The 27343-nt window shown below is 37.5% G+C and overlaps 1 protein-coding gene across 7 annotated transcripts in view; it reads right to left on the bottom strand.

The window, feature by feature from the left end:
- The window catches only part of LRBA (LPS responsive beige-like anchor protein), a 466837-nt gene that overhangs the window by 367355 nt on the left and 72139 nt on the right, over positions 1-27343 (bottom strand). For all 7 annotated transcript variants that reach the window (XM_054824979.1, XM_054824981.1, XM_054824982.1 and 4 more), the window contains 3 exons: positions 5735-5966; positions 5497-5597; positions 3274-3369 (listed from right to left, as the gene is read on the bottom strand). In XM_054824979.1, the coding sequence (XP_054680954.1) occupies positions 3274-3369; positions 5497-5597; positions 5735-5966 (429 nt within the window). The remainder of the gene's footprint in view (positions 1-3273; positions 3370-5496; positions 5598-5734; positions 5967-27343) is intronic.

Here is a 27343-nt window from a genome sequence, read left to right as displayed (position 1 = left end):
ATCCAAGATGCTGTCCAGATGATCGATACTAACGAACAAAAAACATCAAAGCATTTGAGTGTCGCCAGACTTCTTATTATGCTCCCGTGCTCCATTCGGCTATCCCTGTCCAAACAAAACACTATAAATCCTTCTCTATACCAGCTAACTAATCAGTCTGCATGTATTTGAACTGTAGGTTCAACAAGGCTCAGTGCTGGGTCCTGCACTCGGGTCACAACAACCCCAGGCAACACTACAGGCTTGGGGAAGAGTGGATGGAAAACTGCCTGGCAGAAAGAGACCTGGAGGTATTGGTCAATAGCTGGCTGAATATGAGCCAGCAGTGTGCCCAAGAAGGCCACCAGCATCCTGGCTTGTAGCAGAAATAGTGTGGCCAGCAGGACTAGGGAAGTGATTGTGCCCCTGTACTCAGCGCTGGTGAGGCTGCCCCTCGAGTACTGTGTTCAGTTTTGGGGGCCTCACTACAAGACAGACATCGAGGTGCTGGAGCATGCCCAAAGAAGGGCAACGAAGCTGGTGAAGGGTATAGAGCACAAGTCTGATGAGGAGTGGCTGAGGGAACTGGGGTGGTTTAGCCTCTGTAACTACCTGAAAAGAGGTTTTAACCAGGTGGTGTTGGTCTCTTCTCCCAAGTAACAAATGACAGGACAAGATGAAATGGCCTCAAGTTGCACCAAGGGAGGTTTAGATTGGATGTTAGGGAAAATTTCTTCACTGAAAGGGTTGTCAAGCATTGGAACAGGCTGCCCAGGGAAGTGGTTGAGTCACCATCCCTGGAGGTATTTAAGAGACGTGTAGATGTGGCAACTTAGGGACATGGTTTAGTGGTGGACTTAGCAGTGCTAGATTAACAGTTGCACTTGATCATCTTAAAGGTCTTTTCCAACCAAAATGATTCCATTATTCTATTTAAGCCCAACTTTTGGGAACTGGTAGCACTATCATTTGGTTTAACTTATAATGGATCATGGAGTAACCATATTAAATAATTTCTAAGACTTTGTAATTTAAAAATACATAAGAATATTCACATTAAGGTTACTGAGGCATCCCAATATCACATATGGTTCAAGCATTCAACACAATTATAAGAAGTACAGAAACAGTACATGAATAGCAAAAAGGAACAAACCCATGTCTGTCTATTGCCAAGTTCTGTTGCATGTGAAAAACACGTAGCTGCAGAAGCATTTTTCTAGTAGTCTGCATTTTTCAGTCCCAAGTTTTAAGTCAATAAAAAAAAATTATGTCATCAACTTGGTGAAATTTAATCTCAAGCCACCAAGGCAGAAAGGTAATGAGTTTATGTGAAGAAAACTGGAAAGAGTCATCTGAGAAATCTTCTTCAAATATTATTCTGAATGAAGCATGAAATTTTGAACATACTATTTCATCCCACGATTTTAGGAGCAAAAGTGTTGATATACTTAAATTCCTACAGAAGATTCTGCACAACATTTTCCTATTTATTTTCAAATTCTTTTTCAGGTGAGCAGCACAGAACTTAAAAATTAATCCATCACCTAAACAATTACAAAAAGACTAATCATTGTTAAATTTAATCCTCTTTCAGTATTATTCAACCTATACATGTCTAGGATTCACGTTTTCTCAGAGAATTCTTATAAGCCATGTATATTATTCACATCATCTGATCGTTAAAAGAAGTAATAAATGGTGCAAGCATGGCCAATTCTAGTTGACTTTCTGTTGTTTCACTAGCAAATGTTTCTAGATATAAAGCTGTATTGGGTTTGCGTGGCAAGGTTTGGTAGCAGGGGGACTACAGGGGTGGCTTCTGTGAGAAGCTGCTAGAAGCTTCCCGTGTCCAACAGAGCCAATGCCAGCCGGCTCCAAGGCGGACCCGCCGCTGGCCAAAGCTGAGCCAGTCAGAGATGGTGGTAGCACCTCTGTGATAATGTATTTAAAGAAGGGGAAAAAAAAACCTGCTGCACAACAGCAGATGAAAGAGAGGAGTGAGAATATGTGAGAGGAACAACTCTGCAGACACCAAGGTCAGTGAAGAAGGAGGGGGAGGAGGTGCTCCAGGCACTGAGGCAGGCTGTCCCCCTGCAGCCCATGGTGAAGACCATGGTGAGGCAGGCTGTCCCCCTGCAGCCCATGGAGGTTGATGGTGGAGCAGATATCCACCTGCAGCCTGTGGAAGATGATAGGGAACAGATATCCACCTGCAGCCCATGGAGGACCCCACACCAGAGCAGGTGGATGCCCAAAAGGAGGCTGTGACCTTGTGGGAAGCCCATACTGGAGCAGGCTCCTGGCAGGACCTGTGGCCCCATAGAGAGAGGAGCCTGTGTCGGAGCAGTTTTGCTGGCAGGACTTGTGACCCCATGGGGGACCCACGTTGGAGCAGTCTGTACCTGAAGGTCTGCACCCCATGGAAGGGACCCACACTGGAGCAGATTGTGAAGAAGTACAGCCCATGGGAAGGACTCACATTGGAGATGCTCATTGAAGACTGTCTCCCATAGGAGGTACCCCACACTGGAGCAGGGGAAGAGTGTGAGGAGGAAGGAGCAGCAGAGACAATGTGTGATGAACTGACCACAACCCCCATTCTCCATCCCCCTGTGCCACTGGGGTGAGGAAGAAGAGAGATCGGGAGTGAAGTTGAGCCCGGGAAGAAGGGAGGGATGGGAGGAGGTGTTTTAAGATTTGGTTTTATTTCTCACTACCCTTTGCTGATTTATTTGCTAATAAATTAAACTAATTTCCTCAAGTTGGGTCTGTTTTGCCCATGACAGTGATTGCTAAGTGATCTCCCTGTCCTTATCTCAACCCACAAGCCTTTCATTATATTTTCTCTCCCCTGTGCAGCTGAGGAGGGAAGCGATAGAGCAGCTGTGGTGGGCACCTGCCCTCCAGCCAGGGTCAACCCACCACAAAACCACTCTCACACATACTGGATACTAACACCAGCACCATTCCCACAGAAACTTAAGAGTGAAAAGCAGGCAGATTCTCCCTGCAAAAAGACTTAACTAAAGCAGTCTGAAGAAAAAAAAAAAGCCTCATTTATATCTGTTCTTTATGTAATAGTATTTGCCCTTCTATAGTGATAATGCACACTTATTATAAGCCTGATTTATTTAAGCATAATGTAGGTATCAGGTAGAGAAAAAATATTTGATTAAAACTCTATGTCTATGACAATGACAGATGAAACAAAAGAACAGCACACATGAAAATAAACAATGGCCATAATGGAATAACAAATGAACAAACAAGAGACTTAAAATATCTACATACTGCAGCACTTTTTCCTGGAAAGTTGAAGAAGGCATCAGGTCCATACTTCTGAGGCATGTGTTTTAACACAGACAATAACTTCCCAGCATGTGGTGGCTGACAAAGAGAATTATTACACTTGTAAATAAATAACACACACCTATAAGAAAGAAAAGACTATACACACAAAAAATGTATTTTAACACATTTTAAAGCTTTGCACATGGTTGAGTAATACTCTGCTAAGACACTAGCACTATCAATAAACAACATTAACAAAGAGTCATGGATACCTTCACACAATATGCAGTAGGTGCACTGAAATACAATCAGTTGGATAACTAAGTTAAGAACTTAAAAGGCCAGAGCCACTTTCACCCAGCATAAACTAAACCGACGCCAAATGTGGGTTCATTCCCAGTGCTACCGTTCACGAGGATTTGCATTGAGCTGAAGAAAATTAACTGATCCAGCTGAAAACTAATTTAGGAAAAACAAACGCAAACCACTTTTCAGTTATAGCAGTTCTGGATTGTGGCTGCATGAAACCTGTGCCAGCACAAGAGAGATGGGGAATACCTAGCAAAAGGGAGAGGGTGGATCAGCAGACAGGACTATAGTCATATTCTAAAGTTTCTTTGGTTACATATATCCCTTCATATAAGTACATGGAGAAAGATTCAAGTCTCAAGGGCCATTTGGAGCACCTAAACCCCACCACTACCCTAATTCTGCATTGATTTTGTTGTAATACTCAGCAACTATAAACTCCAAATCAAGTATATGAGCTCACAGCAGCAGCTGTACAGCAAATACAATTTTGTGCATCTTCTTTTACCACTTCATAACTTCCCAGTAGACCTATTTTTAAACTACAGTTTTACACTTCTGATCTTTTCCTGAAAGTGCCCTTTTTCCCCTCTTGTAAGCAGCCACCCTCTGAAAACTAAGCATTCCATGATCCATTACAAGGATTTCAAATGTACCAAAACTATAGTCAGATAAACAGTGCTTCATGAATCTGAATTAAAATTTAGGAGGAAACACTGAGAAATGCTTAGATGTATTCAGCACTATAGAATTTAACTAGGTAATCTGTGTTGTAGCCAAATACTTTGTATCTTTACAGCACTGCTGATTTTAAGATTTATGGAGTTGTGTAACTCCTTAGCAATGCAACTGTGGCATTTTTCTCTTCCTTTCCTCTATATTTAGTCTTTAATAAAGAAAGGAAATTAAATGCAAATAGCAGAGAGACAGGAAATGAAAAACTTAATGTTAGAGACAACTTTAATTCATCTATGGTTAAATATACTCTGTATGTTCAATTATTAAGTTTAAACCTTTTATTAAGTTTAGAGTATTTTTATTTGCGCAAGTTAAGATCTCCAAAGCCATTTATTTCAAAGAGTCTTTTAAAAATTTCTATATTATTTGTGCATAGCGCCTTTTATATTGAATACATTTTTTAAAAACCATTTGAAGTAGACAGAGACACTGTGCTACCTTTTCTCTACACTAGGAAGAGTATTTAGAGATAACAGGAGCTGAATTAAAATTCAAAGTAGGTAAAGCGATTGTCAAAATAGTTCCCAATTACAGCAAAACAGTAATTTTGTATTAAAGAAAACTTTACCTAATGGCCTCCACAACATACACAGTTTTACTTTAGGGAAGGAGGTTCCAACAGTAGGAGGAGACCCTCTTCTCCCTTTCTAGTTCACACAGGAACAGGAGAAAACATAAGATTTTTCAGCTGGAACTTATTTCCTTCATTTCAATTTCTGCCAGAAATTCTCACTTCCCTAACTAGACAATTTTTTTCATCTTCAGGTAAAGAAGAGCAATGTGAAAACAGGAACACACTGAAGTGTGTAAGTAGACAATTTTTATTGATCTGTCTCTTTTGTCTTAAAAAAAAAAAAATTAATCCTTTCTCTTTCAATTTCACATAACTGGAATTACAAAAACAATAACACGTGCCTAAAACCACTTGTTTAGAGTCCCAGGTGTTCAAAAAGACCAAGCCAGTCCATAGATCCAGGAGAAAATTTAATTTCATCACTATCCTAATCTCTGTATTTTAATTGCTTGCAAGTAAAAATATTCATTGATATAATACCAGAAAGCATCCTGTATTTCTTGGTACATTAAAAGGTTATCAAAGAGCCTTTTAACTTGTGAACATTAGGAAAAATACAAACAATACTACAAAAATGCTTTCAGTTTTGTGTTTTCTTTTACCCATCTCCCTTTTTCTCCTTGAAGCTTGCTGAAGAATAACTTGAGCTCTCGAACTGTCAAGTTATAGCTAGCCAACACACCCAGCATATCCACTAAGAGATCTGTAAAGGAAAAGAACAGCAATATAATTGCTTAACAAAATGCAATGTCAAATTTCTATCATTTAATTAACAAACGTTTCCATGAGATTTTACAGAAAAGGAATACAGTTTGAGTCATACACTGGGTGAAACTGTACCTGCAATCATGTTGTCAGCTTTATCAATTCTCTTGAGCACTTGCTCAACGAGGCCTACTTCTGTGCATGCTTGGAGATTGCGTATACTTTTCTTCAAAATTGCTGTAAACATGCTCCACATCTCAGCTTGGCAGGTGATGTCACACTTGTCCAGCAAGTCTACCATGCAAGTGATGCCCTCTCCTTCTTGGATGATAAAGTTCATTTCCAAGTCAAACTGGCCCCCAACAAGCTTTCAGACAAAAGATAAACCAAACAAAAAACTTAAGATAATTGTATCAAAGTACCATTCCACGTTTAAAGTTATTCATTCTGTAAGATGAAAGCTATCAAAGACAGGCTAAAAAACCATCATGAGGCCAATATCAATATCTCAAGTCTTATTCTTCCACCAAGTCAGCTAAGATACCTTCAATGGCCCGAGTGGCCCTAAAAGCTTTCCTTCTTGTGCTTAACACTCCTCGAATAAGGGGGCAATTCTAGCCTAAAGGAGCTGATGCACATCAGAAGTATTGCCACTTACAAACACTTAAAAGTCATTCCTGAGATACTGAATAAAGCTGGTTAAGTATTAACTGCCAGTTTCATTAGTAGCCACAGGTACTAAAAGGAAGCAAAGGCTTGCTGCATTTGCATGAATGTCAAACAGCAGCACTGTTTGAAGCCTTTGACCATGCTTTGGCTAAGGCATTTAAATCCTGTAATATTTCAGGTCTCCTAGATGCAGGCTTTGTTTGAACATACACTAAGTACCCACACATGCACATGCCAAGGAGGTGGAGGGGAGAAGGAAATAACCTACTTCATTCTCATTTGTGAACTCAATAAAATAAAAATTCCAGTTGAAGTAAAGATGGATTGTACCAACATAACTCCTCTACCCCAAATTCCTCTCCACTTTTTAAACTTCTCTTGGACTTTAGAACTTTATTAAACTTAATGCTTGCCAAAACACTTCTTATATACCAGCATACAAATAGGAACTCATATAGCATTGACTCAAATGATCAAAATGGACTCATGATCAAAAGTATTTTAGCTCATTCTCACTTCTACAGGTTTGTCTAATAAAAGATACTACTTCTGTTCTACATGGTGTTCCTTTCACAGGCTTTAACCATTAACAGCTTCAGTACTGTCACTTGCTAAAGTCATGCCATGTCAAAACTGCCCCAAAATACATATACTAACTTGCTTCCATATTAGCTCCGACAGCTTCTCTCAGCTAGCCAGGATCTGAAGATAAACTTACTCAATGGAACAGAATATACGCTCTTCATTAACTACAGGAATTACCATTCATTTTCCTCAAGTGTCTAAATCTTGTCACTTTGAAGAAGCAATCTTTGGTCTTCTGGGCATAAATCAGTAATGCCAAACACCACAAGAAGCAGAGAAAGTTACTGCTTTTATGACAGAATAGACAATGTCTCATAGCAACAATTTCTAAACAGTAATTTATACTTTTCCATTTTCTCCCCTCTTGGTCGTGAAAAATAATTATGCAATTTACTATCAGATGCTTCCTTAATATCTAGGAAAACAGCAGGAACTGAATGGGGAGACTTGAATTATATTCCCAGCTTCTCTATATCAACTCACGCTGTCAACTCAAACAAATCTATCAAGTCATTATCATTCTCCAAGCCTCAGTTTTCCTCTTTCAGAAGATGGAGCAGAGGCCTACCTCAAGAAAGCTCTGTAAGGTAGAATTCAAGGGAGAACGCTGAGCAGAATGGATTAACACAGAATTATCACAAAACAAATGAAAAAAAAAGTACACCCTCCTTTAAAAAAAACCACCAAACTTTGAACAAAACATTTGAAAATGTTAAATATATAACCAATGTTACACTTTATTTTACATTAAATTTATCATCCTCTGAGGTATTCTTCAAGAAGCCACTCTTTCTCACCATCAAGGTAAGAAACAAAGAAAACACTGTATTCTGAGTACAGACAGAATAGCTGAAGGTTAAATTCTAGCCACAAAACACCTGCTAATTCATAACAAGAAATTCACTTCTTTATGCATTTGGTTTTAACTATCAGCCAACCATCAATTACCACACCAAAACCATATACGGCAACTAGAGGTGACCTTACCTTCACCCTATAGTCTACTACACCAATCTTTCATTTTTGGCTAGATACACTATTATCAGTAACCACCCATCCAGGAAGCTGTCAAATTAGGTTTCCAATCTAATCTGCAAACATAAGCATTTCAGCAAGTACATTCTAGAAATAATATGCTACGGTAGAAATAATTACCATTTTAACATTTCCTTTAAGGGAAGTGAGGACAAAAAAATTGACAGAGAAAGCAATATACCAAAGGCACAGGGCAGTTGATGTACTATATGTATGCATACCCATTAGATACACATAAGTACACACACACGCACCCCCCCAGTATTTCATATTAACCCTTTCTAATGGTGATTTGAAACTGATCAACCTTCAAAACACAAATTTGTTTCCAATGACAGGGATCATAATCCAGGTCCATGCATTGGCTAGTTATTATCTGAGCTGCAGTAATGGCTGTGCACAGCAAAATGTAATCTTCCCAAATGTCACAGTAAGTTATGAATATCTGAGCAGCTTAATGCACCTTACTAGCCATGAAGTGTGAGAATGTAATCTTATTACCTTTTTTATGGTTGTATTTTTTTGAATAATGTAGCCTTTGAACTGATGTATAGTCTTTCCTTGCACTTTAGCATGATTTGGTCTCCTATGTCGTACAGTACATTTTTCAAAATTCTCCAATTCAACGTATTTTAAGTCCTATGCTGAGCTGCATAAACAATCTTTATAGCAACCCACAGGGTGGCATAACGTTTTCTTTCTTCGGCACGTAAGTATAAGCTTACAGGAATGGTTTTAAAGTGCAGTATTCAAAGTATTCAAATACATCCTCACAAATTTTATATTTTGCCAGTTATATTTACCTTCCAAAAATATATAAACTAAACCAATAGCTCAAGCTTTTTGGTAAAATGTTTCTCCATTTAGCTGATTGAGAACAGGGACAACACTTTACAGCAATTTTTAAATACACACTCAGAGACCATGACTTTTTTCCCTTAGAGAACTAAAATAATGAGAAGTCAACATAATAGCACTAATTTTAAGTATAAAATAGCACTACATCGCTTCCAAATAGAAACAAAAAGCCAATTTAAACACACAAAACCTCTCTTTGCAATGAGCCTTTCATCTAACATAAACTGGGAGAAGTGCTGCGAGATATAAAAGAGGTGGCACACTCTTTGGATGAGCAACTACTAAACTACAGTATGCAGAAAATAGCTCAGAATAAACACAGTCAAGCTCTGCTTTCCTGAAAGACCATGATCTCATTTAAAGTCATTTCTCCCAGAGGCAGATATAAGATATTTCAAAAGCTTGTAAGAAAATGTGAGGAAAAGTATTTGAATGAACTATAATAGAAAAAAAGATATCAAGTCCAAGACCACAATCAAGATTTCTCCTGGAAAAGTCAAATCGGCTATACTTGGGAGAACTATAGGGCTGGATCTCTGCAGTTTTACCTCAAACCTCTAAAAGAGACTGTACTTCTATAGAGCTTCCTCACTCTTCTGGTTCCTAGATAACCTACACATCAAGACAAACTTGTTTTGTTCCCTAAAGCCAGGATGAAAGAACTATTAACCCCTAAAGGCAGGATGAAAGAACTATTAACTGAGCAAACTGTGACCTCCCTTTTCCTCAAGATGTTGATTTTGTAATCTCAGAATTGTTTTAGTACGTCCAAAACAACAAGTATGGACAATGCCTATCCAAGAGAAAATGCCTATCCAATGAAGAAAAAAAAATGCAATGTAGTCAAATAGGCCAGTTCTATCTCTGTGGAAATTTTAAAAGTTTATGCTTAATAAGAACCTGCAAAGCTGTGTGTACAAAGCTGATAACTGCCCAAAGTATTCTCTTCATAAGGGTTCATCACAAGATAAACATCAAGAAAAATGTGCTGAAGCTAAACCATTTCAACAATTAAAGGTTTGAGATATACCCTGTATTTTACCTCTATTCACAAAATAGCTATGTTAGCCAAAATGGTCCTGTTCTTGCCTCAATTTTGCATCATGTCCCTTGACTGAGGGTTAAAAAACCCAACAAAACAAACCACCAAACAAAAAACCCCATGCTTTTCATCCCTCAATGATAAAACCTGAATGCAGCTTCTGAAGAACACAAACACAAAAAAGATGGATTCATTTTAGTCATTATGCTTCTGAGTAACAATAAATATTATATTCTTTGCCTACATATACTCTTATCTTCCACCAAAGTAATAACCCATATCCTGGACTCCATCCCCTTTCACATATTCAGAAACTCAGAATTATTGTATTGATTGTCAAAAATATGTGCCAAAGATTTGGGAAATATAACAACTAAAATCTCTTTAGGGCAAGGATCTCATAGGATCATGAATGATCCCAAGCCATTCAAATCCCCTGAGGACACACAATGAACAGTAAAAGTCAACACCATGGTACACATCCTAGGTGGGATAAAAAGATGGTTCTGATTTGGAAAGGCCTCTACAGACCAGAAGAGGAAAAAGGTAAGGAAGAAGAATAACTCAAACATACTAATTTGCAGCAATCCATTTGCTGCTCCTGACCCCCCACTTTTTCATGCAGTCTTTTCTATCACTAACACAACACTTGTAGGTGAGAACATATTAAAATATGAGTCCTAAGAGGAAATTTGGTAGGAAAGCCTGTTGATAGTCTCGGTAAGTATATCAATTAGTGACATTAGCATGAATGTCAAGTCAGTGAAATTGTGACAAACAGGGCTCAGGCCCGGAGAGGTTATAGGAAGGCAAGAAAGGGATAGGAAAAGCCTCAATGTCAACCTTTTTTTTCTTCAATATATTGCAGGAATATCAACCATAATGCAACCAGGAAAACTAAACAAAGCACAATGAACTGTGGGAAGACCCACTCATGAAAGGCAAGGTCATAACCCTCCAGCAAGACACAGATGATTTAAAGTCCTTTGCTACCTTAGCAGTAGCTCAAAGTTTAAAACTAACGTGAGACCATGAATATGCAAGTGACCAGTGACCCTTTCACAGAAGGAAAGCTTCTGTTTCAGCCTCTTCCATAACCATCCTCTTTAACCTTGCTCCAACTTTGGACTTGCTTTCTTCTATGTTCAGAAAAATAAACAAACAACCCCCAAAACAATCAAAGAGCAAACAGGCATTTCTTGAACAGAAAACCACATATTTTTCCTCCTGATATCTCAGGCTGAAGTCACCAGTTTCCCCCCATCCAACACTACTCAACAGTTACACTACCAAAAACAAAAAACCACCTAATAGTACTCATCTCCACCACTTTCTAAGGGAAAAAGAATGGTAAGAAAGAAATAAAGAAAAAAAAGAGAGTACACCTTAATTAGTTGCTTTCTCACCTGTTGCCCCATTCCTAACAAAGTCTACACCTTCATTTACCTGGCATGTAAGAAAGGTCCACTTTAATCCAGGCATATCAATAGTGGCACTGCACAGCATTACACCCACTTTAACCTTGATGCTTTCATATGATTCTGTTCAACAGTGTTATTAACTATGATCAAAACTGGATCATTCAGGAAAAATCATTCCCATTGCATCCTTTTGTAGTGATGTAACATGAATGTTCTGTATTAAAATAAAATTTCTTCAAGTCTGTCTCTCATTTGGAAAACTGCTTAGAAGTAAATTTAACAGACACCTACAAGGTGTTAAGAGTCTACTACTGCCACCTAATGTTGTATTTGAAACTGTTAGCCCAGCATTACATGTTTTTAATATAGTGTCTCAGCACAGTATAATTCTCCTCCTCCCCAAACAGCTTTGTATCAGCAGCTTATACCTTGTGCTCTGTCACAACAAAGAAGAAAGCTGCATCTCCAGGAAACAAGACCGGATAAGATTTCAAATTAGCAGAAAAGTTTACATTCAAGTATTGGTTTATATAAAACTAGAGTTTTTTCAACTTCGTGATTGCTAACTACAGAACGCATAATATTTAGCCAATTTACACAGGAAAGAGTAGCAAATACCTCCTATCCCATTAATCTGAGACATAACACAGTTCATTAGAACTTTTCTTTAAAAATGCACTGAGCTGTGTCTATATATACATTAAAATTATTCTCTCAGCCAAAATAACAAATGTAAAAAAGCAAAACACTTGTCCGGTTAGGTACAATACCTCCAAAGAATTCTTATGGTGGTGACATTTACCTATGGGTTTCTCCTTCCCAGCGAAGGGGGAAAGGAGAAAAAAAAAGTTTTAAAAGATAATTGTGCTGTAATCAATGATGCTGTATTTACCCTAGCTAATAAACTAGTATTCTCACTCTGCTTGCAAGCATTTTTATGTCAAATTAATTCACTAACACAATTAATTCAGTTTGTAGTATGCAGCTGAAGCCCCACTGCAAGCAGAGCAATGCAAGGAAGAATTAGCCCTATACAACGTTTTTTTAACATGGGGGCAGGGGGAGCGGCACTATGATTTCAAATTTTATACATTTCGGGTTTTAATCTATTTTACAAAAAGCTTCTAGAATTTTTTTTTAAAGGATGTACCAAAAAATTAAATTCAATCTCTATCTTATGAAGGGAACAATCCAAGTTTTAAGCAAAATTATTAGCAAAGTTAAGTTTTATCCTAAAAAAATAAAATCCTACTTTTATTTTATTAGTTTGGTATCCATTCAAAAAATTACCTCAGTACAAACAGGTCAAATTAAAATCAAATACCATATTCGAACTCAAAACAGTTACAGCACTCCATACCATCACGCACAGTGCTTCTGCCTTCCCTTCTGGAAATTCAACAGCAGATTCCAAAAACTGAAGACACAGACAAGTCCAATATTAGGAATTTTACCCTCCTCCCAAACTTTACTGACTCATCAATAGGTGGGACAGCTGATATAAAAAGAAGGATTGCCAAGAACATGACAAAACACGAGTACTCGGGGCCAGGGGTCCACACTCTGACACAGACCAAGCAGTGGATATACGCAGCAAACCTGCAGGCCGTTGGACAAGTTCAAAGAAGAAAACAGGAGACAGTATAAAACCAATTCTCTACCAGCTTTTGTCCAAAGCACGACACTGAGCATAGAGGCCTTTTGCTCCTGAGGAGGTTGTGAGACTATACAAGCTTTATTTCAAATCCCTGAGGAAACAAAGGACTACACCAAGTTGATTTTTTGCAAATCAAACAATTTCAAGACAAAAGTTTCAACACACTCCAAATAGTGGCTAAAGGCATATTTACAAAACCTGGCAGGTTTCCGAGCTTGGCCTATGTTATAGCTCTCAATAGATATTAACATAGATATAGACTCTATCTAAATCCATCTGAAATTCGCATCTTTCCAGTATCTGTATTAGTAGCATTAAATTCTGCTTTTGTTTTAATTAACTTTTTTCAGTGTACCTTAACCTCTGATACTGTTTAAGACATAGAAGAAAGATACAACTCCAAGAGATGGTTTAATAATATGCAAATTTGTAGCTCCATACAGGAAATGAAATATCCTAAATCTTTACATCACATCAGTTTCATACGTGCATTGAAAGCAAATAAATCATTTAAACCATGATACAGAGAACCTTTTTAAATTTGCATTTATCTACAGTAAATACTGCCATGTTCTTTAATAACTTGCTAGTGCAATCTTAGCAAACTAATGATTTATGGGTTTGACATTTTAAAAATCAGAAATCTGTCATTTTATGACATTCAGTAGAAAGTCAGCTCAAGTTACATTACTCTGAATTTAAACTCAAGTATATGAAACACACATAGCAAAGCATTGTACCATACTGTCCATTTCATTATCCTGGCATCTTCTCTTCCTAGCTACACTTCTAAAAGTTGTCTAACATTTTTATTTGAATTTACAAGAATATTAAAAATATATTTTTTCAGAGTCCAGACACATGTAACTTCATCAAGCACATAACTTTTTGTCAAGTCTGGAAATACCACCCATCAGCAAACAAAAACAATTTGCTATACACTGAGAGAAACAGATTAACCATACCTCAGTCACCAAGCCGCACAGGTTTGCATCCTGTCCTATATTAATCCTTCCCCTCAAGGAAGGGGCCCAAAAGATAACATTTCTAATATCATATGAATCAAAAATATGTCCAGAGTGGGGAACAAACCATACAGCCAGGATAACTTTACAGAGAATGCCCTGCTTGCGCCTACGTTGATCAGTCAGGACATTCACACTGTATGCCACAGGCAGAAGTAAATTCATTCTGCCCATAGGCCAAATTGAGGAGGAGAGGGAACAAAACACCACAACTATACAACACTGACACCACGCCTGAGCAAATATAACCTAAGTTATATATACCGATACTTAATAATAAGGGCCCCCACAGAAGTTAGACAGGTAGGTTAAAATGAACAAAGTAGATTGACTCCCACTGCCACAGAACAGTCTTCTCTTGCAGTGACTAGCAGAAGAAAAAAAATCTCAAGTCTAATAATGCATTTGGATACTCCTAAAAAAACACTAACCTAAAACAATTTGCCCAGGCTTTCTTCTCATTAAATTATTTTTTCTAACCTGCTTAGTATTCAGCATTTGAAAAACTAACAGCTAGCTTTTTAATTACTTAAATGTAAAAGATCACCAAAGATATGTTTTCCTTCAACCAAAATGGTGTGCAAAGACAGTAATAATTCAATAAGAAAGCATTTTAAGATGCTTCCTTTAAACACTTAGTTTTACTAATGACTCAATTAATTATTGAATTTATTTCAATTTGACAAGGAAATCACAGGGGTAGTAAACTCCTTCCAATTATAAAGAAGTACAAACAATTATTCTTATGTATACCACATATAGTGAACAGGAATACTTCTAAAACTATATATACCCACAACAGGTTATTAATGTACAATAATATAATGTATTTAACCTTTGGAAAATTGCAGCTTCCTAAGCTAAGAAAACTAGGAAAAAAGTAAAGTAAATAATTCTCAAGTCTCCCAGTGCATCCAAAGTGAGGTATGTGCACCCCAGGGGGTGTGTAAGACAATCCTCTGGAGTGCGGAAAGAAAATATTTTTTGTATCATTACTAAATATTAAAAACTAAAATAGTTTTTTATCTCACCCTTTTTAATTTCTATTTTTGTATGGTTTATAACATACATAATACACTAATACAGCAGTGCATGTATATAATTTATAAATAGTTACACATTTATTGGGGGTCCATGCTCAAAATTTTTTTACCGATGGGGTGTGCAGTCAAAAAGGCTTAAAGACCACTTAGATGCTAGAGAACAGACAATATATCCTAATATTTTCCTACAGAAACAATCTATCTGTCTGGTATTTTACAGCAGATTGGGTGTAAAGGGAAGGAAGCCACCGCTCTACAGAATCTGAGTTTGCATCCTGCAACTCTTATACAAGCAATCCTTCCCATAACTTTATAACTTTTGATTTAAATTGAATATCCTTACTAATACTTGCAAAGTACATTATTAAAAACTGTGTAACAATAGAATTCTAGGAGCAAAACCAGGTTATGAGTTTATTCTAGGAAACATGTTTGAAAGTGTTTTGCCAGCCTGTAGAGACTAGGGGATAACAGCTGCAACTAAGGGAGAAAGGTGAAAGGAACACAAGAAATCACAGAAGAGGAACAAAACAGAACACGTTTCAAACATGGAACTGTATAAGAATAGCAAAGAATAACCTTACAAGAGGAATAAAATGAAGCTCAAAAAGCCAAGAAAGAACACAAGATGAAGTAACCAGTTTACTTATAAATCTCTGGCAGGTTTTATCAGATTTAGCAACCATTATGTTAAGTATTTCATCTCCTGCTCAAAGTCGCAGCCCTCATATGGCACATGCTAATAGCAAATATGTGCCAGCTCCTCAACTGCCATCACATTTCATAGCTCAGCAGATTAATTGCAGAGAATTTCAGCACAACTAAAGGCACTGCGCTACACATTCCAACTGAAACCAAGAACCAGCACATCTGTTTCTGTCATTTCTGACACTGCCTCGATCCAGAACATCTGGAAAACACCACACTTGCCTTCTCAGAATTGGCAGAGATTGCTGCCACAGCTAAAGGACAGACGGTTAATAGTTTGAATGTAAGAAATATTAAATGACATGCTACGGGTAACATAACACTCCACTTTCCTCGTGGCCATTTTTTTAATTTTCTGTAGCTGTGATCAACATGGTAGAACCTGCAGATGATCCTAGCTAGAATAGAAGGGTGCCCAGAATAAACAACACTCCTTCATTTATTCTTAACAAGAACTGACTTTTTTTTTTTTGGCTTCAGATTCTACCCGACATCCCCCTCCAAATATGCCACTACATTGTTTAGAGTTTAAAAAAATATATATTACTGGAAATCAATGTAGTAAGTGTATTGAAATAACAAGTATCTTAAAGAAGGAAAACACAAGACAAGTGGTATATCAAAAGGATTAAGAGATCATAGAATTACAGAATGGTTTGGGTTGGAAGGGACCTTAAAGACCATGTAGTTCCAAGCCCCTTGCCATGGGCAGGGACACCCTCCACTAGACCACATTGCCCAAAGCCCCATCCAACCTGGCCTTCAACACTTCCAGGGAGGGGGCATCCACAGCTTCGCTGGGCAACCTGTTCCAGTGTCTCACCACACTCCCAGCAAGGAATTTCTGCCTTACATCTAATCTAAATCTACCCTCTTTCAGTTTAAAGCCATTATCGCACGGCCTATCACTACACTACCTGAGAGTGTCCCTCCCCATCTTTTCTGTAGGCCCCTTCATGTACTGGAAGGCTGCTATAAGGTCTCCCCAGAGCCCTCCCTTCTCCAGGATGAACAACCCCAACTCTCTCAGCCTGGCTTCATAACAGAGTTGCTCCGGTCCTCTGATCGTCTTTGTGGCCCTCCTCTGGACTCACTCTCCAACAGCTCCATGCCCTTCTTGTACTGGGGACTCCAGAGCTAGATGCAGTACTCCAGGTAGGGTCACACAAGAGCGGAATAGAGGGGCAGAATCACCTCCCTTGACCTGCTGGTTACATTTCTTTTGATGCAGCCCAGGATACAGTTGGCTTTCTGGGCTGTGAGCACGCATTGCCGGCTCATGTTGGGCTTTTCATCCACCAACACCCCTAAGTCCTACTCCTCAGGGCTGCTCTCAATCCATTCTCTGCCCAGCCTGTAGTTGTGCTTGGGATCGCCCCGACCCATGTGCAGGACCTTGCACTTGGCCTTGTTGAACTACATGTGGTTCACACAGGCCCACCTCTCAAGCCTGCCAAGGTCCCTCTGAATGGTATCCCTTCCCTCTACAGTAGCAACCACACCACACAGGTTGGTGTCATCAGCAAACTTGCTGAGGGTGCACTCACTCCCACTGTCCACGTCACCAGTCCCCATACTGACTCCTGAGGAACGCCACTTGTCACTGATCTCCACTTGGACATCAAGCCGTGGACCACAACTCTGAGTGCGACCATCCAGCCAATTCCTTATCCACCGAGTGGTCCATCCATCAAATCCATGTCTCTCCAATTTAGAGACAAGGATGCCGTGCAGGACACTGTCAAATGCTTTGCACAAGTCCAGGTAGGTGACATCAGTTGCTCTGCCCTTATCCACCAACACTATAACCCCAACGCAGAAGGCCACCAAATTTGTCAGGCATGGTTTGCCCTTACTGAAGCCATGCTGGCTGTCACCAATCACCTCCTTATTTTCCATGTGCCTGAGCACAGTTTCGAGGAGGATCTGTTCTATGATCTTGCCAGGCACAGAGGTGAGACTGACCAGCCTGTAGTTCCCCAGGTCCTCCTTTTTTTCCCTTTTTAAAATTGGGGGTTATATTTCCCCTTTTCCAGTCAGTGGGAACTTTACCAGACCACCTTGACTTCTCAGATATGATGGAGAGCAGCTTAGCAACTTCATCTGCTAGTTCTCTCATGACCTGCGGATGCATCTCATCAGGTCCCACGGACTTGTGCACCTTCGGGTTCCTTAGATGGTCTCAAACCTGACCATCTCCTACAGTGGGTGGTTATTCATTGTCCCAGTCTCTGCCTTTGCCTTCTGTGACTTGAGATTCATTTTCTTACCAAACAGCAAATCAGTAATAATTGACTGAGCTCAAAGAACCACTACCAGTACTGATGCTCAATTCCTCTTTTTGATCTAAGCCATGTCCACACACAAGAAGTCTAGCCAGCACATCAATACTGCTCACAGGGGCAAAAGCAAAGGCAGTCATCAAAATCACTACAGTCAAAACTATGCTCAGATTGCCTCCATCTGCCTAGGCTTTTATAACAGCAAGACTGCCATTGCTAAACTGATGATTTCTACTAACTACACCAGAAGAAAAAGGTGTCTTTGTGATAACAGATACATCAGTAAAGCCGTCACAACTAGCCCTTTATTTCTTTTATTTCTTTCAATTCCCACAAAGCAATACTGAAAGCAAGGACAGAAGTGTGACTCTGCCACTTAATGTTCGTTACAAGTGGCTTACATTTCTATGTTCGCAAAAACATTTTAAAGCTCCCCACCCCGATTTACCACAACATTGTTTTCTGTTTGGTTGGGTTTTTTTCCCCCAGTACAGAAGCTACTACTATTATTCTTCGGCTCTACCCCGCCTCAACTACCCTGCCTCGATTTGTCTCCATCCCTTTTCTCAGCATATAGGCAATGACTGAATGGAAACTGTCTCCAAGGAATAGTTACAACAGTACAGGAGAGGAGAAAAAAAAAATCCAACAAGACAAAAACTGCTAGTGTTGCATATGTTACCACTGTCACCTACAGAAATACCCTCCTGTTTATAATATCCCTACTCTTCTCCTGGTAAGTGCTTCTCCTAATAAATTCCAGTTCTCTTGATCATCCTGTATGACAACTCTTCTTCCCCTTGGCTTTTTCTATTTCCATAGAAAACAACATAATTCTGACTTAGCTATACAACATCCGCCTATACATTTAACTAAACAGCTCTGCTCATCCAGTTCACACCATAGTTTCCCAATTCCTCTGGGAGATCCACGTCCTACATAGGCAAACTACTTGTGCAACGTGCCATATGCACAGAGGAGGATTATGTTATGACTGTGGTCATTTTAACTGTCGAACAGAGCTGCAGTTGAAGTTAGACCTAAAAAGACAAAAGCATCCTCACTTAATACAATTGTAAACAATGTTTGGTTTGATTTTTTTTAATTTTGCAATCAAATAACTACTAACAGCAACTGTCAGGTATTCTTCAGAAAACCTGGCAAGACCCTCCCACTACCCTGTGACCGACTGCAGTTTAGACTGGAGGAAAGCAACAACTGTTAGACAAAAGGGGGTTGAATTACAGATTGAAGCAAGCATTTAGCCAGTAAAGCTAGCATTTCCTAAGGCTTGGCCTCTGATAGTTTTAAAAGATTTAAAAAAAAAAAACAAACCAAAACAAAAAAACCCCACCAAATTCAACAGATTTGTCAAAAATTCCTGCAAAAACACAGCACTAATGGAGTTCTCAACACTCCTTCATCAACACTGTCACATTATGTATTCAGACTTCTAAGGCAAAAAGGCTTGTTCTGGAATTACTACACTCATAAGGATTTAAGAATTTAGAAGGATGATTAAACACCTGCCCCACAGGCAAATCTGTGAATCAAAACTAAATTATTATCCACAAGTGATAATACACATAACCTGAAAAAGACTACATCCAAATAATGTAGGAGTATGTGAAATGGTGTTTCTTAGAATACTCTTCTCTGTGAAAGGTGTGATTAACTGAACAATAAATCTTGCTTCAGTGAGACAGCGAAGGAAAGAACATCTGCCACTATGAAAAGCTACTCAACTTGAACACAAAGAAAGTAGCATTGTAAAAGGAGAAGTTAATGCCATCAAAACAAAGAACAGTATAATCTTTCCAGCAAAATCTTTATTTTACTCCATATCCAAATTATTGTCATTTTTTTCTTTAGTGTTAACAGCTACTATAGCCCTACATAATCTCCTTCAAATTCTATAAATAGTAAAACCCCACAATAATAAAAGAAGAAGCACCCATCTTCCTAGTTTCTTAAAATCTGTCCCTCCTATAAAAATTATATTTATTTATTAAAACAAGAGTCTGGGACTGCAAGGGTAACTACAGAATTTATAAATAAAAAACTCTTTGGAAATTATAGAGGACTTCAATATTTTTCATCTAAACAAACAAATAGAAAAATATCTTCAGCTTATAAGTAAACCATTTTGATTTAAATTCTAAACCTGGAGATTCAGTGAAGCCTCTTACAGAGGAGCTATTCCATTTTCTTTTCTTCTACTGGCACATTATCTCTAGAAATAAAGTTTTGCCAAGCAAATTCAGCACTATGAAGAATCACAGATGCATTCCTCAATGTTTATCAAATCAAGCTCTTAGTAACCATATTTCCTGTGGCTTTCCACACATGTAAATATTTACTTATCAGAGAAAGAGATTTCCCAATACAACAACAGAAAGAGTAATTACCACAAAAATCATGAAACAAAAACCAAGTTTCAAGACAGCAACCTGATAACAGTATAAGTTGTGGTCTCTTAGGTGTGAAGCCAAAGACTAGCACGAGTATCTCCATTATCTCACTGCAAATATCAGAATGTCTTTAAATTTGTGAATACGTGTGCCTTTAAGAAGAAAAAAAAAAAAGGGGGGGGTGGGTGCACAGAAAAAAAAAAAAAACACAACAAACCCAACCACAGAACAAAAGTCTTTAATCTTAAAGTTTCCTTTTCCTTTCAATCATTCTACACATTACCTTCTGTTCCAGTGTAAGTTTGGAGAACAAAGCCAAAAGAGCACTACTAACTACCACATGCCCTAGCAAAAACACTGGTGTGTACATACATACTCTTCTGCATAGCTCACTATACTTTTCCAAGAAGAAAGACAACTTTAAAGTGGTAGCTGTGACTTCATGAGATTAAATTACCATTATAGTTATACCAACTTTATCTATACACTAAGCTTTAATGGGGTTTTTCAGTCAAAGATTAAGATATATGGCACTGTTCCAAACTCCACAGTTGTTAAAGTGTGCACATTTCTGTGAAAGGCACATCTAAACCCACTAGTTTCTTTCACATCACACATTCATCCAAATTAAAGTACATTTCTCTACTCCCCTTAATTCTGCGACAAAGTATACAGCTCACAGTATTTGTAGTTTTTCCACTCTTCTGTTTCTGCACAGAAAACATATGTTTAAAAAAAAAAAGGTCATTTGATCAGTACTATTTCTGTTGCAGTTTTGGAATTCAGAGAATTCTTCCCAAAGCCAAGACAAATGCAAAAAGAACTTTCCCAAAAGTTATAATTCCACAATATTTTCCCACCATTTTGGAAAAAACAATTACGGGGGGGAAAAGAACATTGCTAACTAATACCATCATTGTCGTATTTTCTGCTGCTCATCATTGACTGAATTATGAACTTGGTCAAGATGTTTCCTGCCATGTTACCCAGGAGACACCTGAGGACCCTACAGCTCTTAGACTCTTCAGTTGTGAGAGCAACACTGAAACTGCAGTCCTTAGAACCTCTCAACTCTCAGGCCAACCAGCTACTCTGAAACCCAGAGTTCAGAGCTGCAGATAGCCTGGGCCCAGATTCTCAGAGAAAGGAACAAAAAAGCTCTGCAAAAAAAGAACTGCAAAAGTTTCTATGTTAAGTCACTAGTGATCCATCACATAAGCTGGCACAAAATCACAGAAAATATTTGATTACAGTGGTACCCCATCAGATTGTCATCACATATTTTTTTCTAAACAGAAACATTTCTCTCAGAAAAGTAAATTTTTGGCTTGCTTCATTATAAAATTCTGAAGTGAAATGGTGAAAATAATTCATAAAAGGCTGTTGCATATTTAAAGCTTAATTTCTATGCTTTAAAAAGTGGAAGAATCCCCAGCCTCATCTCTACTACTAAAAAAAAAGTTAAAATAGGTATAGCAGAAATCAACTATTGCAAGCAATTGATCTTTTTTCAAGCTACACAATATCCTACTGTGGATATTGTGGATTTTTTTATTAAGTAAGGATGGTTTAAAATGGTTAAAACCAAACCTAGATCAAACTTGAGAGATTCTGCACACAAAATAAGCTCAAGTACAGCTATCCAGCTCTGCTACCTGTGCTAGTTCTTCCGCATAAGCGATCAACTCAAGCTTTTATTTATGCAGTTAAACTGTAACACAACAGCAACCTGAGCAACTGAAAAAAATAATCACTTTGTGCTGTAAAGATTTAAAAGGTCAAATTATCAAATTCTATGTAATGTTCTCCCACATTCCTTTTTTAATTAATCTGTAATGGTAAGAAGCTTCATCCCATATCCAAATTGCTCTAAAACTTTAAGCAGAAAGTGTAAGCGTATGTATATTTCAAACTTCTATTGCCAATATAAAGTTAGGGCATTTCATTACATAGTCCTCTCACTCTTTTCGTAACGCCTGTCTTAACACTTTCATAGTGTCTCAACTTAGTATTAATTTAATAACTGCAAATAAGAAAAATAAAAGGAGGTATCAAAGAAATGTTACTTAAGTGTCACATGCGGTCAAATCCACAGAGAGACTTTTTTTTTTTCTTTTCTTTTTTAAAAATACTGATAAAAGACTACTGTACCAGGAGGGAGAAATACAGAGTGTAGAAAATAAGTTCAAAGAAGCAAACATGAACCTGATTCATTTACACAGTTTGAGGTGTAGGGAAAACTACAAGTTCTTTAAAAACAAGTTTCCTAAGAGTCAGTTTAATTTATACAGATACATACTCAGTATGTAGTACATGAAAAACTGATACTACCAGGCACACCATGAACCTCTTTCCTTTATACTCATGTTTGGCTTCCTCTATTATAACAATTTGTTCACACTTTATCATGAAAATATTTTTGCAGTGGACTCTTAACAAAAAGCACACTCACTCCCACTTCACATATTTTTCAAAAGTCAGTCACGTCTCCTAACATCATGTATTCGAAACAGAAAATTCTGCCATTTGAGTTTTTTACATTTTAAACTGATGAAAAACATTATTTAATTGGTAGTGAAAGATACCCAATCACTTACTCTACACCTGCTTAATTTGATCCCTCCAAAAACTAAACAGGCTTGAAATCAAACACATAGGTCAGATGCCTTCTCTGCTTTTCAAGAAAAGAAACAATTAACACTGACAGCTGAGTATAGGCATTGTGGTTGGAATAGCAGGTTAGCTGCCATTTCAAGGAGTAATAAAATATTAAATTTCAGGATATTGCCTTCAAATATTAGTTACTTTTAGTAAGGTAATAGTTCATTTTAAATAGTCAATTAAGAAAAGAATAATCAGTTTTTGTAACCAGGATAACACTCTTTCACAACTGATTAACAGGATGGGACTGTTTACCCTAAAACCTACTTTCATCTCAACTACAACATATTATATGCATTGTTTCTTTTAAATGTTTGAATCATGGAAAAAAACAATTCTCATTGTAAAGCAAAACCCACACAGGTACTTCAGCAATCCTTTCAGCATATAGTAGTCAATTTACAACAAACAGAAAGTGCAAATTAGGTATTTACATTCCCACAAAACTTAAGACTTTGTGTTTTATTCTTAACAAAAATTTTAAACTGCTATCATCAGTTCAGTTAATGGTTATTTATTGAGACAATCTGTTTATTGATTATGACGCACAAGTTTACATACAGGAAGCTTTTTGCTTGTTTGTTTCATATTTTTCTGCCTTCTTCCATTTGTATAGAAATGTCCATACCGACAATCCTGTGTAAACAACGTTACAATCTAAGCTGTGTGGTATTCCAAGCTATAAAACATTAATTTACTTAGAAATATAACTGCTGTCTTTTTAGAATTATTATTGCAAGACCTCTGGCTCTCTTTACAATCTTCTATGACAATGAATACTGACTCCTGGGGAACTGCTCTTAAACTTAATTCTCTGAAAATGTACTTTCTCGGAATTGTTCAGGACAAGATTTGTACTCTTTAAGAAATACCAGTATCTGATGGGACATGAGTTTTTATGGGCCATGAAATAAAAATACTTTTTTGGAATGAAAACAATTCTTATAAAAAACATTTTTAAGAATGTCAAAGTGGTTTACGTTCGACATTTGTGGTTTTATCATAAAAGTTGTAGATCCACATTCTCACTCATACTGGCTCTTCTTCCAGCTGAGCTTTTTTTTTTCTGACACCAACACAACCATCTCCAGGATTTCTTTCATAGTCTATCTTGACTCCTTCCATAATCAGCAACTTCCCTGAAGTACTGTAGCATTATTTCATGTTAAATGAAACATTCCAAAATGAAATATTTTGATTCAGTTTTCCCAAATGAAAAGTCAATCAAAAGTTTTCTTAACTCCCTTTCATAGGATTTTTTCCTCCACTTGAAGTTGTCTGACCTAGAACTAGCACAGCTTGCTACAAATAAAAGCTAAAGTAATTCCATAATGAAGTATTTTTATTTGAAGAATTAGAAGTATAAAGATATACAAGACTGAAGAGGTGGTAGACAGGAAAATATGCAAAGAAGTGAAGGAGAAAACAACAACAAATCTGAAGACACAAAGAAAAAGGAACTGTATTTAAGGGAGAATAAATAGAATGACAATTACAGACTTTCTTCTCAGTGAAACAGCATGTGGAAAACACTAAATCTGAAAGGAAATTCTCTAGGTTCCTCAGAGAGAAGGAAAGTTTGTAGGACACAAAGAGTTTCAAGGGAGCAATGCTGGAGTCTGAAGAGGAGAAACTAAGACTGTTTTTCTGGAGAGTTATCTTCTGTTTGTACCTCTCCCTGGTTTCCTCTTCTGCATACACTGGTACTTACTATTCGTAGCTTCATTCAACTTTTCCATAAATGCTCTTACAGCAGAAGTCTACTTCACACTGAGCAAACAAGTCTATACAAAGAAGGGTTAGAAAATCATTTGTTCTTACCCCCTTGCCCCATTTTCATCCTTAAATCATATCTGATCTTCAAATACCACTCATTTGCATACATTATCATCCCAACACAGATGATTCAGCATCAATACACAAATAATGTAGTTCCTTCTTTCACCATCGACATCATCATCAAGTTGAAAATAGCCAAAAAGACTTTCAGAATCCTCCTTGCTCATGTCTCAGCCTCCAGTAACTACTATGCAATGCATCATCTTGGACTGTAATTCAGCATCATTCTAAACTCTTTCTCCCACTCACTTCAGCAGATCCAGAACATGTGCAAATCTTTCTGTTCCAGGTGAAGTTCCAAAAGGACACCTTTTAATTCCATTTTCCCAAAGGAAATACAGCCAGAACTTTCTATTCTATTTTCTTTTTCTCCTAAAAAAGGAAGAAACCCTGCTTTTTAACAGGTACTTTAGTTTCCTCTATGTACAGTGCTGCATCCACTTCTGGTTTTGCCTCCATTTTCTGTCAAGGTGCTTTTCTCAAGCACTCTGGTATCTTCTATTCTATGCTGTCCTAATATTGCTTTCAGCAGTCACTGATAGAACATGCAGTAAATCGTAACTCAAGTTTCTTATCTGGTCAATGCTCCAGTAATGTAAAAAAAAAAAAAAAAAGAAAAAAGCCTATAAAACATACAAAAGAGACATTGATCATAGCACCATTCCTACAATTTGGAAGGGAAAAGAAGTTTCCAGAGGAAATAGATTTTCCTGTATCCTCTTGGTCTGATCTAATTGGAACAGCCTGTACAAAGACAATCTTTGTACAGAATCAATCTTTGAATACCTCCGCTAGATTAACTCATCAAGTTAAAGCTGTCCTCATCTTCAGAGGTCTCTCTGCTAACGATACTTAGCAGATACTTTCTTTAAATGTTGTCTTAGCTTAACCAATCTTAACAGTGGCGCTAGTCATTTCACTCCAGTTTTCACACAACTAACTCTTGTTTTCTTGCCCATCTATCTATATTGATAACTCATTCCTTGGGAGTTCATTTACGTCAGTTGTGTCGTCTTCCAGATTCCCCCTGCCCCCCAGACCATGCAGGTTACTACTCTCAAAATACCAATAAGAACAGTCTGAAACAGAATGTAAAATAACACATTTGGCTCTACTGTGCTGCAGCCCACTATAAGCATTTCTGTAACCCTACTTCACAAAGACAACATTATACTCTAATCTTTTCCTCTTATTTTGCTATTTTTTTCCCCATCTTACATCTGAAATTATAGTACACTCTTGAAAAACAGCACTGGAGCTTCTAACACTGTGAGTCCAGCTCAAAGAAGGAGTATCCTCCCTGTCTTAGTAAGAGTTTAATATTTCTCCAAGGCCCACTGTTCTGTGATGCTTGTTATAGACTGTCTGCATAAGTCAAGGGGAAAACATAAACAAAACAAACCAATGAAACTCCCACAGAAAGATGTTGCAGAACAGAACACAGTAGTGTGGATTAGTAACAGAATGTTTTCTACACAGAAAACTTCCACAGATCTTTGAGAAAAATGGAAGGAAATAAAGCAGTACAAAAAGGATAGATGTCTAAAAACTTTTTCATCTTTGGCTATTTAGAAATTCATTCTTAAGACAGAAAAATTAAGTGGTAATTAATTTATGTAAACTAGAATCAAATCAAGATGAGCAGGGATATGACTACTGTTTTTACGCATAGTTCATAATAGTATAGTAATAGGTATTTTGTATATTAATTCAAGATATTGTCAGTTGTGTTCTGTTCTTTTTCTTTCTCTTAGAAAGACAGGAATGGTAACCACCGCATCCTTACCCACAAGTCAGAACTATGCACGGACCTGCTGCTACACAAAAACAAGACTGATGAGCACCATCTCATGGGCATTTCAGGTAACAGATTTTGAACAGAAAACTTTGTGAATTCTCCAGTATATGGATCTATCTTCCAATATAAAAACACTGAAATTGAATGATACACAAGCATAATTTCAAAGTTTCAGATGCTTAGATGTGAAAATACAGCACAAGTTAGGGGCTTTTCTAAAAATTAGTGACTGCAAATATATCTGACAGGAACATTGTCACATCCTCACAGAAAGAATTTTAGAAGTATTCAGACACCTAAAATAAGTATTTATAAGTAGTTATGTACATACAATTAACCCAACCTGGATCCCAGAGAATCCACTTTCTTGCACAAGGACTCTAAATTAAGTTTTTATAAAACAAGATGAGAGCAGTACCAACCAAATTCTTGTTTTCCCTTTTAAGCCAGTCCATAATTAAAAAAAAAAAAGCATGATTGCATACTTGTTCATTTTCTTTTCAACTTTACAATAGCCAATGAGATTCTAACAGATTGTTTACATCCATTCTTGTAGATCCTAGAATGACCGAAACACAACTCCCTAAAAACAGTCTTATGGACCATATTACTTTGAGTACTTGACATTCAATAATGAGTGACCGACCTGAAATTTGACCCAGTAATACCTCAGAGAGAACATCCCCTTTCACTTGTATACTAGTTTAGGT

This window comes from Grus americana, chromosome 4, assembly GCF_028858705.1.
Source record: "Grus americana isolate bGruAme1 chromosome 4, bGruAme1.mat, whole genome shotgun sequence".
Taxonomy (NCBI): Eukaryota; Metazoa; Chordata; class Aves; order Gruiformes; family Gruidae; genus Grus; species Grus americana.
Note: the sequence above shows the minus strand (reverse complement) of the source record. Positions and strands in the feature narration are given on the sequence as shown.